Source organism: Triticum urartu, chromosome 2A (assembly GCF_056163025.1).
Source record: "Triticum urartu cultivar PI428250 chromosome 2A, HENAU_Tu73, whole genome shotgun sequence".
Lineage (NCBI taxonomy): Eukaryota > Viridiplantae > Streptophyta > Magnoliopsida > Poales > Poaceae > Triticum > Triticum urartu.
Genome location: NC_141874.1, coordinates 697,283,631 through 697,298,510, shown reverse-complemented (window position 1 = coordinate 697,298,510; position 14,880 = coordinate 697,283,631). Strand labels below are relative to the sequence as shown.

At 47.3% G+C, this 14,880-nt stretch overlaps 2 protein-coding genes across 2 annotated transcripts; both read left to right on the top strand.

Annotated features, from left to right (window-relative positions):
• The first annotated feature begins 864 nt into the window (after window positions 1-864).
• On the top strand, window positions 865-5,429 carry LOC147986881 (uncharacterized). Its single transcript, XM_087542186.1, has 3 exons — window positions 865-2,020; window positions 3,334-4,299; window positions 4,885-5,429. The coding sequence occupies exons 1-3, from the start codon at window positions 865-867 to the stop codon at window positions 5,427-5,429; spliced, it is 2,667 nt and encodes an 888-aa protein (XP_087398312.1).
• Window positions 5,430-7,573: 2,144 nt separating this feature from the next.
• LOC125539825 (kinesin-like protein KIN-14H) lies at window positions 7,574-12,888 on the top strand. Its single transcript, XM_048703342.2, has 17 exons — window positions 7,574-7,965; window positions 8,069-8,287; window positions 8,379-8,523; window positions 9,000-9,109; window positions 9,194-9,313; window positions 9,392-9,595; window positions 9,709-9,918; window positions 10,020-10,094; window positions 10,181-10,327; window positions 10,424-10,565; window positions 10,661-10,770; window positions 11,164-11,322; window positions 11,402-11,601; window positions 11,682-11,763; window positions 11,966-12,070; window positions 12,163-12,267; window positions 12,357-12,888. The coding sequence occupies exons 1-17, from the start codon at window positions 7,930-7,932 to the stop codon at window positions 12,543-12,545; spliced, it is 2,358 nt and encodes a 785-aa protein (XP_048559299.1). The 5' UTR covers window positions 7,574-7,929; the 3' UTR covers window positions 12,546-12,888.
• The last annotated feature ends 1,992 nt before the right edge of the window (window positions 12,889-14,880 follow it).

Genomic DNA, 14,880 nt, shown 5'->3' with positions numbered 1-14,880 from the left:
ACTAGATTAATTCGATTTACGGTTAATCTAATCAGGTTGGCCCCAACCGTCACCTTTGACCTGTCCTAGTCAGTAGTTGACTAACCCCACATGTCCATGACTGTGGCTAGATAACCTCTAAGTAATATAAATATTTGTTGGATTATAGATAAATCGTAAAATAATTTATGAATTTCGGAAAATACTTCAAAATCTGAACATCCTACTATCTCGATCTTGCTGTCATTTCAATGCATTAGGATGATAACGATTGAACTATCACATGCTTTCGCTGAATGAACCCATTCCTTTGCATGATTTATCCTTGTAACACAAACAAAGCTTACCATGATCCTAGCATGATTAGGAGTTGCTTGATATCACCATGTGGTTCTACATCCTTGTCGTTCTTTTGCTATGCTTAGAGTTGTGCAAGTATGAGTCCATCGTGGACGATGGATCAAAAGTCGTAGTGTTCATAACAGCGATTGATGAGATGGGCTTGAATGTGAATTTGCCTAAAGATGACGATGAGAGGCCGTGTTGAAGAACATGGTGGGTTGTCTCATTGATGCCGCAGTTAGGACTGTTAGAATATGTATAGAGTAGTTTCATTCAAATTGTAATCTATCTCTATCTCCTTTCTTTCCTCCTCAAGTTACCTCCTGTACCGAACCAACTTGGGATCATCTCGCTCTCTTGATCTCTCCTTGTACTCCAAGGCATTGCCAACATATATACACATGCGGCCCGAGACAAAGGGTTCAACGCTTCCAACCAAACTTACATGGTAATCAGAGCATCTTCCTCTTAGATCGAAGATCGCATCTAGCTACCTTCCCCGCGGCCGAGATCATGTCTTCCTCCGCAGCCCTATCGTCCACCATGAGCGCGCTTTCCACCTCCACATCCTCCACCTTCGCATCATCATCCAGCAGCAGCTCCGTTTCTCTCGGACCGCCACCGCAGGAGAAGCTATCAAGGAGAAATTTCCTTCTATGGAAGGCCGTCGTGCTCCCGCAGATCAGAGGCGCACAGATGGAACACCACCTTGACGGGAAGAGTCCGGAACCACCGGCCACCCTCACCATCACCAAAGATGGCAAAGACGAACAGATCGCCAACCCCGCCCGAACCTTCTGGTACGCACAGCAGCAGCAACTCCAGGGGTATCTGATGGGATCTCTGTCCCGTGAGATCCTTGCCCAAGTTGCCACTCTTCAAACGCTGGCAGGAGTATGGAGCGCCATCAATGCCATGTTCGCCGCCCAGAGCCAAAGTCAGGCCATCAACACCCGCATCGAGCTTACAAACCTGAAGAAAGGTAACATGTCCATGGCTGAATATCTTGGTAAAATCAAAACTCTTACAGATGAGATCGCATGCTGCATCGGAGTCCCTCTTCCCGACCCTGAGATCGTCTCCAAGATCATGGCTGGCCTCGACCTGGACTACAACCCAGTCGTGTCTGCCTTGTCCGCTAGGGTTGAGCCAGTCTCGGTTCAGGAGCTGTACAGCCAGCTCTTGAGCTTCGACGCTCGTCTCGCGCTCCTTCACGGCACCAACATCAGACAGTCATCTGTCAACTCGGCGGCTCGCGGGCGCGATCGTGGACGCGGTCACCAAGGTCAGAGCCGCAACATCAACAGCGGCGGCCGTGGTCGCGGCAACTACCAGGGCGAGGGCGCTCGTTCTGGCGGTGGCAGCAACTCAGGAAGCGGCGGCTACAACAACAACTCAGGAGGTGGCGGCTTCAACAACAACAACAGCCGCCGCGCTCCCTCAAATCGCCGTCCTCGTTGCCAACTGTGCAAGAAGCCGGGCCATGAGGTCCTGGACTGCTGGCATAGATACGATGAAGACTTCGTCCCCGACACTCGTCACGCTGCTGCAGCCATCCGTGAAGAAGCAGGAGGAGGAGATGGCGTATGGTACGTGGACTCGGGTGCAACAGATCATGTCACCAGTGAGTTAGAACAACTTGCCCTCAGAGAAAGATACCACGGCGGAGACCAGATTCACACCGCGGCTAGTGGTGGAGGTATGGATATTTGTCACATTGGACAAGCCTACATTAATTCCCCTAATCTCAAACGTGATCTAGTCCTTAAGAATCTCCTTCATGTTCCACAAGCTGACAAAAATCTTGCCTCTATGTCTCGTTTAGCCACTGATAATAATGTCTTTTTTGAAACTCACCCTCGTTACTTTCTTATAAAGGACCGGGCAACGAGGGAACTTCTTCATCACGGTAGATGCATTGGAGGGCTCTACCCCATCACATCCGGAGCACTTAGTCGCAAGAGTCGTCAAGTTTATTCTGCTATCAAACCTTCTTTGGAAAGGTGGCATCAAAGATTAGGACACCCATCATCGATCATAGTTAAGCAAGTAGTCAATAAAGACAAACTTTCTTTGTCACATAGCCAAAATAGTGAGTCAGTTTGTGAAGCTTGTCAGTGTGCCAAGAGCCACCAACTTCCTTATCCCAAGTCAAACAGTATATCTCATGCTCCTTTAGAGCTTATTTTCAGTGATGTATGGGGTCATGCAAGAGATTCTTTTGGAAGAAATAAATACTATGTTAGTTTCATTGACGACTATAGCAAGTTTACTTGGATTTATTTACTTAAGTATAAATCTGAGGTCTTCTCTATCTTCCAAGAATTTCAAAAACTTGTTGAAAGGCACTTTAACAGGAAAATCCTTACAGTTCAGAGTGACTGGGGAGGGGAGTACGAAAAACTCAACTCCTTTTTCCGTAGCATAGGCATTCAACATCATGTTTCCTGCCCACATGCTCATCAACAGAACGTTCTGCCGAGCGCAAACACCGTCACATTGTTGAAGTTGGCCTCTCCCTACTTGCTCATGCATCCATGCCACTAAAATATTGGGATGAAGCGTTTCTTACAACAATATACCTCATTAATCGTCTTCCAAGTAAGGTCGTTGGCAACTCTACTCCGTTGGAACGTCTCTATCATCAAAAACCAGATTACAACTCTCTCAAAAATTTTGGGTGCGCTTGCTATCCAAATTTACGTCCATACAATCATCATAAGCTTGAATTCCGTTCTACTCAATGTGTCTTTCTAGGCTATAGTAATCTTCACAAGGGATACAAGTGACTAGAAGTTACAACTGGACGTATACATATCTCTCGAGATGTAGTTTTTGATGAAACCCTTTTTCCGTTTGCCAAACTTCATCCCAATGCTGGCGCGCTTCTCCGTGCTGAAATAGCACTTCTTTCTGATCTTGACACAATTTCTGATCACGGGGGTGAATTAATTGAAGCTGACCATGTGGATAAATCCACAGAAAATTGCACTTCTGATGATGTTTGTACAGGTGCAGCCCATGATTTTATGTACTCAGAAACAGCCAACACAGCTGGCGTCAGCCCCGAGGAGGATCCTGCCAGCCCCAGCAGATCTGGCGCGCGATCCCAGGAGGATCCTGGCGCCAGCGCAATCATTGGCATCGCTCGATCCGAGGAGGATCCCCTCCAGCGCGTGGACACGGCCCGCGGCTCGGTGGCCGATAGCGACAATGGGGCCGGGCGCGACTCCCCGCTCGCCACGAGTCCGCGGACTGCGCGCATGGCCGACCAGCCGACCAATGCTGGGCCCAGCCCACAGGCTCCGCCGCGCATGGGCTCAGCGGGCGACACAGCGGGCGACGCGCGGCACGTCTCTGCTGGCGGCGCGATCCCGAGGTCGATTTCGCTCGAAGGAGATTCAGCGTGTGATCCCGTGGCGTCTGAGCATGATCTGATGGCTGGATCTTCTGTGGCACAAATAATTCTGCGGCGTCACATGAGGTCTCAGTCAGGTATTACTAAGGAAAAAGAATACAAAGATGGTACCATCATGTATGATAAAAAACGTGCTTTCCTTACTACAGCTGGTGAACCAGTCAGCCTAGTTGATGCTCTTGCTCACAAACATTGGAAAGAAGCCATGGATAGTGAGTATAATGCACTTATGAAAAACAAAACATGGCACCTAGTACCATCAAAAAGTGGAATGAACATCATTGATTGTAAATGGGTGTACAAGATAAAAAGAAAATCTGATGGAAGTATAGACAGGTACAAGGCTAGATTAGTTGCTAAAGGTTTTAAGCAGAGATTTGGCATTGATTATGAGGATACCTTTAGTCCAGTTGTTAAATCAGCCACTATTCGACTTGTTCTGTCTATTGTTGTTTCCAGAGGTTGGAGCTTAAGACAGCTAGATGTTCAGAACGCGTTTCTTCATGGTGTTCTTGAGGAAGAGGTGTTCATGCGGCAGCCACCAGGTTATGAAAACAAAGGTACACCACATCATGTTTGTAAATTGGATAAAGCTCTATATGGTTTAAAACAGGCGCCAAGAGCTTGGTATTCATGATTGAGCATGCAACTACAACAACTTGGATTTGTACCATCCAAGGCAGACACATCCTTGTTCTTTTACAATAAAGGAAATGTCACTATTTTTGTGCTAGTTTATGTTGATGATATTATTGTTGCTAGCTCAAGTTCAAGTGCCACCACTTGCTTACTTAAGGATCTTAAGTTGGAATTTGCTCTCAAAGACTTGGGAGACCTTCATTATTTTCTTGGTATTGAGGTCAAACAGATAAGAGATGGTATACTCCTGACACAGAAAAAATACACAGCTGACATACTCAGGAGAGCAGGTTTGGAAAAATGTAAACCTGTGAGTACACCGATCTCAACTTCTCAAAAACTTTCTGTTGAAAGTGGAGAGCCACTTGGGTCAGAGGATGCAACAAATTACAGGAGTGTTGTGGGTGCATTGCAATATCTGACACTTACACGCCCTGACATTTCTTATGCTGTCAACAAGGTATGTCAGTATTTACATGCTCCTAGCACTACTCATTGGACTGCAGTTAAGAGGATTTTGAGGTACCTTAAGTTTTCAGAGGGACTTGGACTTCAAATTACCAAGTCTTCTTCTATGCTTGTTACTGCCTACTCTGATGCAGACTGGGCAGGATGTATTGATGATAGAAGGTCAACTGGTGGATTTGCTGTATTTCTGGGATCCAATCTTGTTTCATGGAGTGCAAGAAAGCAGGCTACAGTCTCTAGATCAAGTACTGAAGCTGAATACAAAGCTTTGGCAAATGACACAGCTAAAGTAATGTGGATACAGACACTACTTTATGAACTTGGAATTAAGACTCCAAAAGCAGCTAGATTATGGTGTGATAATATTGGTGCGACCTATCTATCAGCCAATCCTGTTTTTCATGCACGCACAAAGCATATTGAAGTTGATTTCCACTTTGTCAGAGAAAGAGTAGCTAGAAAGCTCCTCGAAATTCAGTTCATTCCTACTGAAGATCAACTAGCTGATGGATTCACAAAGCCTCTCACTATGAGGAGGTTAGACGAGTTCAAGTACAATCTCAACCTTGGTCGAAGTTCGTGAGGTTTAGATTGAGGGGGAGTGTTAGAATATGTGTAGAGTAGTTTCATTCAAATTGTAATCTATCTCTATCTCCTTTCTTTCCTCCTCAAGTTACCTCCTGTACCGAACCGACTTGGGATCATCTCGATCTCTTGATCTCTCCTTGTACTCCAAGGCATTGCCAATATATATACACATGCGGCCCGAGACAAAGGGTTCAACGCTTCCAACCAAACTTACAAGGACATGAGTTCTTGAGTATGCGATCCAAGAAAGAGAGTACGACCACATATTGGGCACGTCCTCCATGCCCATCTTCCTTTAAACACGGCAATAATCATCACCTCTCTTCAGCAAATATTTTCTTTTAAAAAATAATGGAAAACCGGGCGTGAACACGTCCGAAAACCCCAATCAATCCGGCTAGAAACTGTGTGTGTTTCTCGAGCCGTGTCGTGCCGTTGACACTCACTGTGCATCGCCCTTGGCCATGACGCCCTCCCTGTGGCACACACTGTGGAAACGGCAGGCCCAGGCAGGCAGCGGGTGCGGGTACGCGGTCGTGTTCGCCCGCACATGCCTCCGGACTCCGGCGGTCGTTGGATAGCCCGCGTGGCGCGACAGGTTCGGTGCCAAGTGATGCTACGCTGATACGAGTAGCTCGCGTCGCCGTCGGCAAGGGGGAGCAGCGACAGCGCCCGGCCCGCCGATCCTCACCTGCAGAGCGGCTACTGACCGACCCACGGCCAGGACATGACATGCGCGCGTCGGCGTCGCCTTTGATTGATCGCCTCCTCAGTCCTGACCGACGACGGCTTGCTGGGTGCCTTCCCACGCACCCCAGTCCCAGCGTGCGAGTCCTGACGATGGTTTCCACGCCCCTTTCCGGGCTGAAACCGAAGCCATGCCATGTATTCTCTCTTCGCCCTTTTTTATATCTTTTTCGTGGTTTCTGGTGAAGAGGTGGTGCATGCTCGTCCGTCCTTGTTCTCGGGGGCTTGAATTATGCGCAGATTGACGAGGCAGCGTACATAGTGATGCAGCAGCAGCATCCAGCAGGGACAGCTCAAAGACAACCAAAAGAAAAAAAAAACCCGGCTAAACTATGTGGCGAACAAAAAAACCGGATAATTAACGGGCCCCTAACCTAACCAAATGATTGCACAGTCGAGCGCACTAAGTCGGCAATCATCGTGGAATTGCGTCATGGACCATATCTATCTATTCTCGGGCCCCTATACGTAAAGTACAAGAAAGATAATACTCCACTACTGTAGTAGAAGCTTCAAGCTTGATATCCAGAGCAGCCAAAAGAAGCAAGCGGTCGAGACCAGCCGGAAGAATATTATCGTCGGCAGCGGCGATCATTCGTGTAGACTACATACAAGAACCACCACCGAACCCAAAAAAAGAAAAGAAAAGGAAAGGAAGCACCAACTAAAGCGGAAGAAGATACGACCGTCGAATCAAATACCGAAAACCATTTTCCTAACACATCTGGACCAGGAAAATGAGTCACGGGGAGCTAATCCGGCAAAGCGACAAGACGTGAGCGGATTAATTAGCGAATCCGATTAGGCACGGCTAACCAAATTAAGCATTGCATCGCATCCCTCAGTCAATCATCATCAAATCAAATCAAAAGAGAAAAGAAATTAATCGTCGCATCGTCGTGGTCGTTGTGCAGTGAAGTGACTGAAGCGAGCCAGCGACGCCGCACCTCCGTGCTGCTGACTTCTCTTCTCTCCCTTGCGACCCGGAGGAACCCAACCTACTCCGAGGCCGGCCACAGAGAGAGAGAGAGAGAGCAACGTCGCACCGCGCGGCGCGGCGCGTTCGTCTCGGCCCACCCGCAAAGGCAGGCGGCAGTAGGCCCATCCCGAAGCCCACGACACGGAGGCTGACCGTTCACCCGCAGCCACCCCATCCCCAAACTGCCCCTAAAAAAAAACCCAGGCCAAGCGAACCGCGCGGCGCCACTTGCCCGAGCCCCACGCGCGCTGACGCGAGGCCGCCGCGCGCCGGCGCAGCACCCGCACCGGCCAGGCAGTGGCAGGCCCGTAAATAACGTGGGCCCGGCGGGCCTGCAACGGCACCCCCGAGGCCCCCGCGTGCCCCGTGCCCATCCAAAACGTTCGAAACATTTTGAAATAGCTCCGCTCCTCCTCCGCCGCCGCCCCCCTCCTCCTCCCCCTCCCCCTCCGGCCTTCTAGGGCTTCTCGCTCAGATCCGGAATACCTCCGGGGAGCTCGCTCGCTCGGCAGGCGATCTCTTCCCCGATCCGGCGGCGCGGCGTGGCCTGTCGGTCGGTCGGCGCTTCTAAGCCACGGGAGGTCGGGAGGGAAAGGGATTCCGCTGCCTTCGAGCCCACTCCACCCTGCCCCCCCTCCCTCCGTCCCGAGAAAGCTCCCTTTCCCCCACCCACCTCCACCACTCCATCACTGGCGAGGAGAGGAGAGGAGAGACCGCTCACTCTCCGCTAGTAGCAGTATTAACCCCTAATCCGGCTAGTAATAATCCCATGGCGTCCTCCCTCACGCCGCGCAGCCCACACCAGGTGACCCCTCCTTCTCTTCTTTCTCCCCCCTTTTCTTTCTCCCGTGAATGAATTTTTTCTTCGATTTGTTCCTGATTTCTTGGTGCTAATGGTGGCCTCGCAGAAGAAGGAGAACCTGGGGAGCCTGCGGCGCGGGATGGGGTACAACGCGCCGCCGCGCCGCAACGTCCTCTCGGCAATCAACAACGGCGGCGGGGCGAACAGCGAGCCGGCGCCGTCGGAGGCCGGGTCCGAGGCGCCCGCCTTCGAGTTCAGCGGGAGGGAGGATGTCGACCGCCTGCTCAACGAGAAGATGAAGGGCAAATCCAAGAACGACTACAAGGTCTTCCTTCTTTCCGGGTTTCTTGGTCCCGGGTCGATTTCGTTGCAGATTCGTTCGAGCGGGGGTTCCTGAACCGGTTGGATTTGTGCAGGGGCGGACGGAGCAGATGAGCGAGTACATCAAGCGGCTGAGGGCCTGCATCCGGTGGCTGGTGGAGCTGGAAGACGGCTACTTGGCCGAGCAGGAGAAGCTTCGGGGGCAGATAGATTCAGACAATGCTCGTCACGCAGAGTTTGGTGAGGAATTCTAATCTCTCATGCTCATAACTCCTTCCGTGACTGTTTGATCCTGTCGAGGGTACAAGTGACTCATTTATTATGCCACTTGCATACCCTTCTCTCATCAATTTATCATCCTCTGGTGGTGTCGAACCCGTGACCGCGTTCAGTACTGCATTATAATGCTGCTGCTTCATCTTTTGTGTCTGTCTGTTTGGTCTTTCAGACTGAGCTATTTTTAGGGAGTTCTTACTGTTCTGATCACCAGTTTATAATTTGCTGGTGTTCAACCATCAATAATGTACTCCCTCCGTCCGGAAATACTTGTCAGCGAAATGAATGTATCTAGACTTATTTTAGTTCTTAAATACATCCATTTTTATCCATTTATGTGACAAGTATTTCCGGACGGAGGGAGTAGTTCGTAAAAATGCAAAAAAATATAGATATTGCCATATTCTCAGAATCTGAATTTTGTTGGATTGTCTCTGCAGAGGCTCAGCTCAGTGGTGCGCTTGAAGAGTTGAAAGCGGCAAACTTGGAAATGACAACACGGTGTGACTCACTGGAGGAGAGCTTGAACAAGGAGAAGGCCGCCAGGCTGGTGAGAACTCCCACAACACTATTATGTATCTGATGTGATACAGACTTGAAGCACAACCTTAAGTCTCAATTTCCCAACTGGCAGCTTGCTGTGGAGTCCTATGAGAAGGAAAGAGAAGAAAGGGAATCAGCCGAGGCTTCACGGGATGTACTGACGGTCGATCTTGAAAGGGTCACTCATGAGGCTAAACGGTTTAGTGAGCAGGTAGAGGTTCAAATCATGATGTCTTTACATGAGTTTGTATCGTAAATCCTTTTGCTGACTGCAAAATTTGTGAACTAGCTAAAAATGGTCCAAGACACCAACAAAAGACTTCAGGAATACAACTCCAGCTTGCAGCAATACAACAGTAATCTTCAAGCTGATACATCAAAGAATGGAGAAATCATCTCGAAGCTGCAAAGGGAGAAGAGTGCAATGATGGAAGCCATGACTAATCTGAAAGACCTTAACAACTCAATGAAGAACCAGTTGGATTCTTCCATGGTGAGTTTTGTTTGTGACATGTAAAACTGTACTTTTCAGTTTTCAGGCTTAGTAGTTTGAGTCAACTCTTTCTTTCCCTTATAGTTTGCATAATCTATTTTATACTCTTTCAGTCCTCCCAGAAAGAAGCAATTAGAGTGAAAGAAGAACTTAGAAAAGAAGTAGAGTGCCTCAGAGCTGATTTACAGCAAGTTAGAGAAGACCGTGATCAGTCTGTTGCTCAACTGAATACCTTGACCGCTGAACTGGCCACTTACAGCGAACAGGCTAGAAAGTCTTCGAAAGACTCTGAACTTTTGAGAATAAAAGCGGCAGCCTTTGAGGTTTGTGCTTTCAGTTCATTTGGTTAATTTTCATGTGACTAGTTGGCTAGTCATTATGCTTCTTTTTTATGCGAAAGGCTTATCATTATGCTTGTCATCAGGAAACGTGCAGTTCACAGCAAGAACAAATTGAAACATTGCAGAAGCAGCTTGCAGTTGCAACAGAGAAGCTGAAGGTTAGAAAAGCATAATTGTAGCTCCCAGTTTTCACAATATATTATAACATCCTTTGAAGATTAATGTAATTATTTGCTTTATGCAGCATGCTGATGTGACTGCAATTGAGGCGATGACAGGATATGAAACACAGAAAGAGACAATTAAAGATCTGGAAGAGCGCTTGGCATATGCAGAGTTTCAAATCATTGAAGCTGATAAGCTACGAAAGAAGCTGCATAACACCATCTTGGTAATACTTGCAAAACAGTGGCAACAAATTATAAACTACACATTGCAATATTATGCAGATTTCTCTCTTGGTATTGATTATGTTCCTTTTTTGCAGGAACTAAAAGGCAATATCAGAGTATTTTGTAGGGTTCGGCCCTTTCTGTCGGACTCTGATTCTAATGGTCAGGAAGAAGCCATTATTTCTTATCCATCATCCGTGGAAAATGCTGGGCGTGGTATTGATTTGTTGAATCAAGGTGAATTATGCCACTTCACACTTTTTTGCTGGTTATGCCTTTGGTTTCTTGCATCAAATCTAAAGACATTATGCCTTTGGTTTTGCAATTTGTAGGTCAGAAATGTTCTTTTTCATATGACAAGGTTTTCGATCACAGCGCTTCGCAAGATGATGTGTTTGTGGAAATGTCACAGCTAGTTCAAAGTGCGCTTGATGGATACAAGGTAATAATCTTTCAATACAAAATTAAGCGCTGCCGCCATTGCCTGGTTGCACCTTGGAAGTGTCATTCATTTTCTTGTAGTAACTAGGCCATAGCAGCGTCTGTTAGAACAGTTTTTATTTTAGTATCTGCCATATTCCAATTGTATCTGTGTTTTTTCCACCACCGCCACACATAGAAACTGCAATTTGATGTGCCCATTCTTTTACAAATGTTTATTCTTGTGCTTTTGTGGTATGTGAAAAACTAGCTAACTTCTGTGTCACTGTCATCCTGGAGGCTTAGGCTTATTTATAGAGTTCAAGGCCTATTTTATTTGCATGCCTCTCCAATATTTATTTCATTTCAGTTAATATGATAGCTATTATGCTTAATTTACCTTTGCATGGTACAGGTATGCATATTTGCATATGGTCAAACAGGCTCAGGTAAAACTTATACAATGATGGGTAAGCCAGGCCGTGATCAGAAAGGTATCATACCTCGATCTTTGGAGCAAATTTTCAAGACCAGTCAGTCGCTAGAATCTCAAGGATGGAAGTATTGTATGCAGGTTAGTCTGTGCATTACATTGCAATCTAGCTACTGCAATGATATATTATCCATGTTGCTACTAAGACATTTACACGCAGGCATCAATGTTGGAAATATACAATGAGACAATTCGTGACTTGTTAGCACCTGGCCGCTCCAGTAGTGAGATGGCTGGCGGTAAACAATACACAATAAAGCATGATTCCCAGGGAAACACAACAGTCTCCGATCTTACAACTACTAATGTGTTCAGCACTGCTGATGTGACATCTCTTCTAGAGAAAGCATCCCATAGCAGGTATGCATTGGTTGCCGAACAAAAAACTTGTGCTGAATAATTATCTTCTGAATCTGATGTGATGTACCACATTTAAACAGGTCTGTAGGTAAGACCCAAATGAATGAGCAATCTTCCCGCAGCCATTTTGTCTTCACACTGAAGATATTTGGATCAAATGAGGTAGGTCACTTCTCTCAGCTTTGATTGTAAGAAACACTGTCTGAAACTTCACAAAATCGTTAGCTACCGACAGTTTTACATCACAAAATTGAGCGCGCGCCTAATTTATCAAGAATTGCTATTTTTTTTAAAGGCTTTGCGTACCAAGTGAACACAGATATTGAAAACTGAGAGTAATATGGTGCTTTTGATCTGGTTGCAGAGCACAGGCCAACAAGTACAAGGTGTGCTGAACTTGATTGATTTGGCCGGGAGTGAGCGGCTTACTAAAAGTGGCGCAACAGGCGATCGCTTGAAGGAAACTCAGGTGAGCCGCTCAACATGAAACCTTGACTATGTGGTTGGGATTTGGTAATAATGATGCCACGGATTTAACTGTCGTGTTTGTTGATGTTTCAGGCCATCAACAAGAGCCTGTCAGCTCTCAGCGATGTTATCTTTGCGATTGCCAAAAATGATGACCATGTACCCTTCAGGAACTCGAAGCTTACATACCTCTTGCAGGTGAGGGCACTCTGCTGCATAAGTAGCCAGCATATGTATAAACGACCTGCACACTCCAAAAAACTTCTTACATTGACTTGGCGTTGCAGCCTTGCCTTGGCGGGGACTCGAAGACGCTCATGTTCGTCAACGTCTCGCCCGAGGCGTCCTCGGCCGGGGAGACTCTCTGTTCCCTGCGGTTCGCGTCGAGGGTGAATGCGTGCGAGATTGGGGTGGCGAGACGGCAGACACAGTCCAAGTCCTCCTCAGATAACAGTAACAGGTTGAGTTACGGGTGAACTATGTCCTGCCTGTCAACGGCCATCGTGACCTGATGATACTGCCTACATAACGAGCTAAGCTAGCAGCTCTGTGGGCCGACTTGGCCACGAGCGTGCTAGCGACGCGGCGTGGCTGGCCTCTGGTATTAGCAACATGTACAGTCAGTAGGGAGAGTGGCAGAGCATGCGCTGTGTGGCATTGAGAGCAGGAGAGAACCTCTGCTTCCTGCCACGATGATTCGTCTTCTGTTTGTAGTAGCTGATTGATTTGAGATTTATTGAGTAATGTTAACTGGCGCTATATTCTTTCTGTGTGACTTCAAGAATGAATCCATGTGCTGATAATATGATTGTGCGTCCATCAGTGTGTCTGCGACTCTGTTTTATAAGGGGCGGAACCAGGATTTGGCCTTAGGGGGAGGAACTCTGTTTTAGGTTTCTTTGAGACCTCTCTTCTTTTTTATGAAGAACAACATATATATGGGAGTTCCTGGATGCATTGTTCCAGAGTGACTGGTGAGTCCATGTTTGTGTCAATGAGTACATGTTTAAACCTTATACAAGAAAAGTAATAGTAAAGAAATCAAATATAGAATGAAAGAAAAAAGAGGAAAATGAAGAAGACAAAAACATGTAGAAGGAGCTTGCTGAGTGTAACACTCAGTAAAGTCATTCTTTTTTCTGATTAGCTGATAGAAAATATGTGATGTGTGTGCTTGCCTCTGATTGGTTGGGAGGTAGTGCCACACACCTCTCTACCTTCTTCGCCACACACGCACGCAAGCCACGGCGGCCACTCCCAGCCATGACAGCCTCATCGACGAGCCGCCCACAGAGGTGGCAGGGTCCGCATCGACGCGCAGGGCATGTATCCGATACCGACTCCACTCCTTCCACTCCCTACTATGATGACGACCGCGAGTCTACCTTCGCCTCCATCGGGTCCGACGCCGAGCAGGGGCTACAACATCTCTTGATGCTTCATGGAGAGTCTGCCTCCATCAGGGTTTGCCTAAGCAACTTTTTATTTATGCTATTGATGATCTCCATCCCCTCGCTCACCAGAGTCCTCGTGGGCGTGGCGATCCTCCGGGGAATCCTCCTCCTTGAGCCCCTCCATTCCGGTGCTTGGTCGATGGGGCACCAATTCCACTACCAAGGGAGGTTCGGGAGGTCCAGGGCGTGCCGAGGACGGTCCTAGGAACGACGACTTATGTGAAGTAGAATACTTTTTTTAAAATTTTACTAAATTTGTTTGCTGAGTGTAATACTTGGAGAAGACATCACCCCTGGCCTAGTGCGTGTGTACCAGGCAAACAAGAAAGTACACGTCATGTTCACTCGACAATGCCAAAGAAACAAATGCAATGAAGAATAGAGAAACCGGCGAATTTTCAACCGCACTTTGTCTTAACCCCTTTGAGGTGGTCGTGTACTGGAGGTGCCGAGACACGTCACCTATGAAAACGGCTCCTCCACATACATATGTTTTCTCTGTTCCTTCTGATCCAAATAGAGCCAGCCATGTATACATATATATCGTCAAACCTACGTGTACGTTATGTAGTACTCCATCTGTCCCATATTACTTGTTGTTTAAATAGATGTATCTAGCACTAACTTAGTATTAAATACATTCATTTGAGCAACAAGTAATTCGGGACGGAGCAAGTGAAATTATCCAGTTAATCATCTGTCCCCGTCTCGCCTCCCAGCTGACCGGAAGTGAATCACATGTGACGATCAAATACCCAATCCACCTCGCACAACACAGGTGTGTTATGTTTGCACAACCTGCTAGCCCAATGTTGTACACATCCAGCGCACCAACTAGTATTGCAGAGACGGGGAAGATTATGGATGGCTCTGGCACCTATTCTATTCTCTTTGACATGAACCGAGGCCTTTTCCTTAGTCTCGAGGTCAATGAACAATGATGAAGAAAGCACCGTCCAGCTCGACAGGCATGGCACCTCTCGTCTCTGCGAATAAGACCAGGTTTATTTTCCCATCGCTTCCAAGATTTATCAAGTCATAGCGCAACCACCCTTCACATTCTTCACTACCCTTGTGCCTATGAGGCTATGACATGATGTCGCCATGCATATTGTCCTTGCTTGGCACAAAACTCTAGCATACCATCATCTCGCACACTCACAAATGAAAGATTTCCATCTCCGGCGATGCATGGAAATGGCATACCAGTGCAAGCTTGCATGAAGAGGAGGAGGTGGTGGGAGAAGACATGTGCCCCACGAGTAATGATACATCTACAAAGATTTACTTAAAGATTTAACCTTTGTAGGTCTAGCATTATTGGTGCCCCGCCGTCTGCCAACCAGAGGGCGGCACA

What these genes read in the sequence shown, in the direction of transcription:
- LOC147986881 (XM_087542186.1), top strand. Translation starts at nt 865, where the DNA reads ATGAGCGCGCTTTCCACCTCCACATCCTCCACCTTCGCATCATCATCC. An exon ending in CACCGCGGCTAGTGGTGGAG is followed by an intron (nt 2,021 to 3,333) that starts GTATGGATATTT and finishes ATGTTTGTACAG; the next exon opens with GTGCAGCCCATGATTTTATG. An exon ending in ACCAGGTTATGAAAACAAAG is followed by an intron (nt 4,300 to 4,884) that starts GTACACCACATC and finishes ATTGGACTGCAG; the next exon opens with TTAAGAGGATTTTGAGGTAC.
- LOC125539825 (XM_048703342.2), top strand. Translation starts at nt 7,930, where the DNA reads ATGGCGTCCTCCCTCACGCCGCGCAGCCCACACCAG. An exon ending in TATTGATTTGTTGAATCAAG is followed by an intron (nt 10,566 to 10,660) that starts GTGAATTATGCC and finishes TGCAATTTGTAG; the next exon opens with GTCAGAAATGTTCTTTTTCA. An exon ending in AGATATTTGGATCAAATGAG is followed by an intron (nt 11,764 to 11,965) that starts GTAGGTCACTTC and finishes ATCTGGTTGCAG; the next exon opens with AGCACAGGCCAACAAGTACA.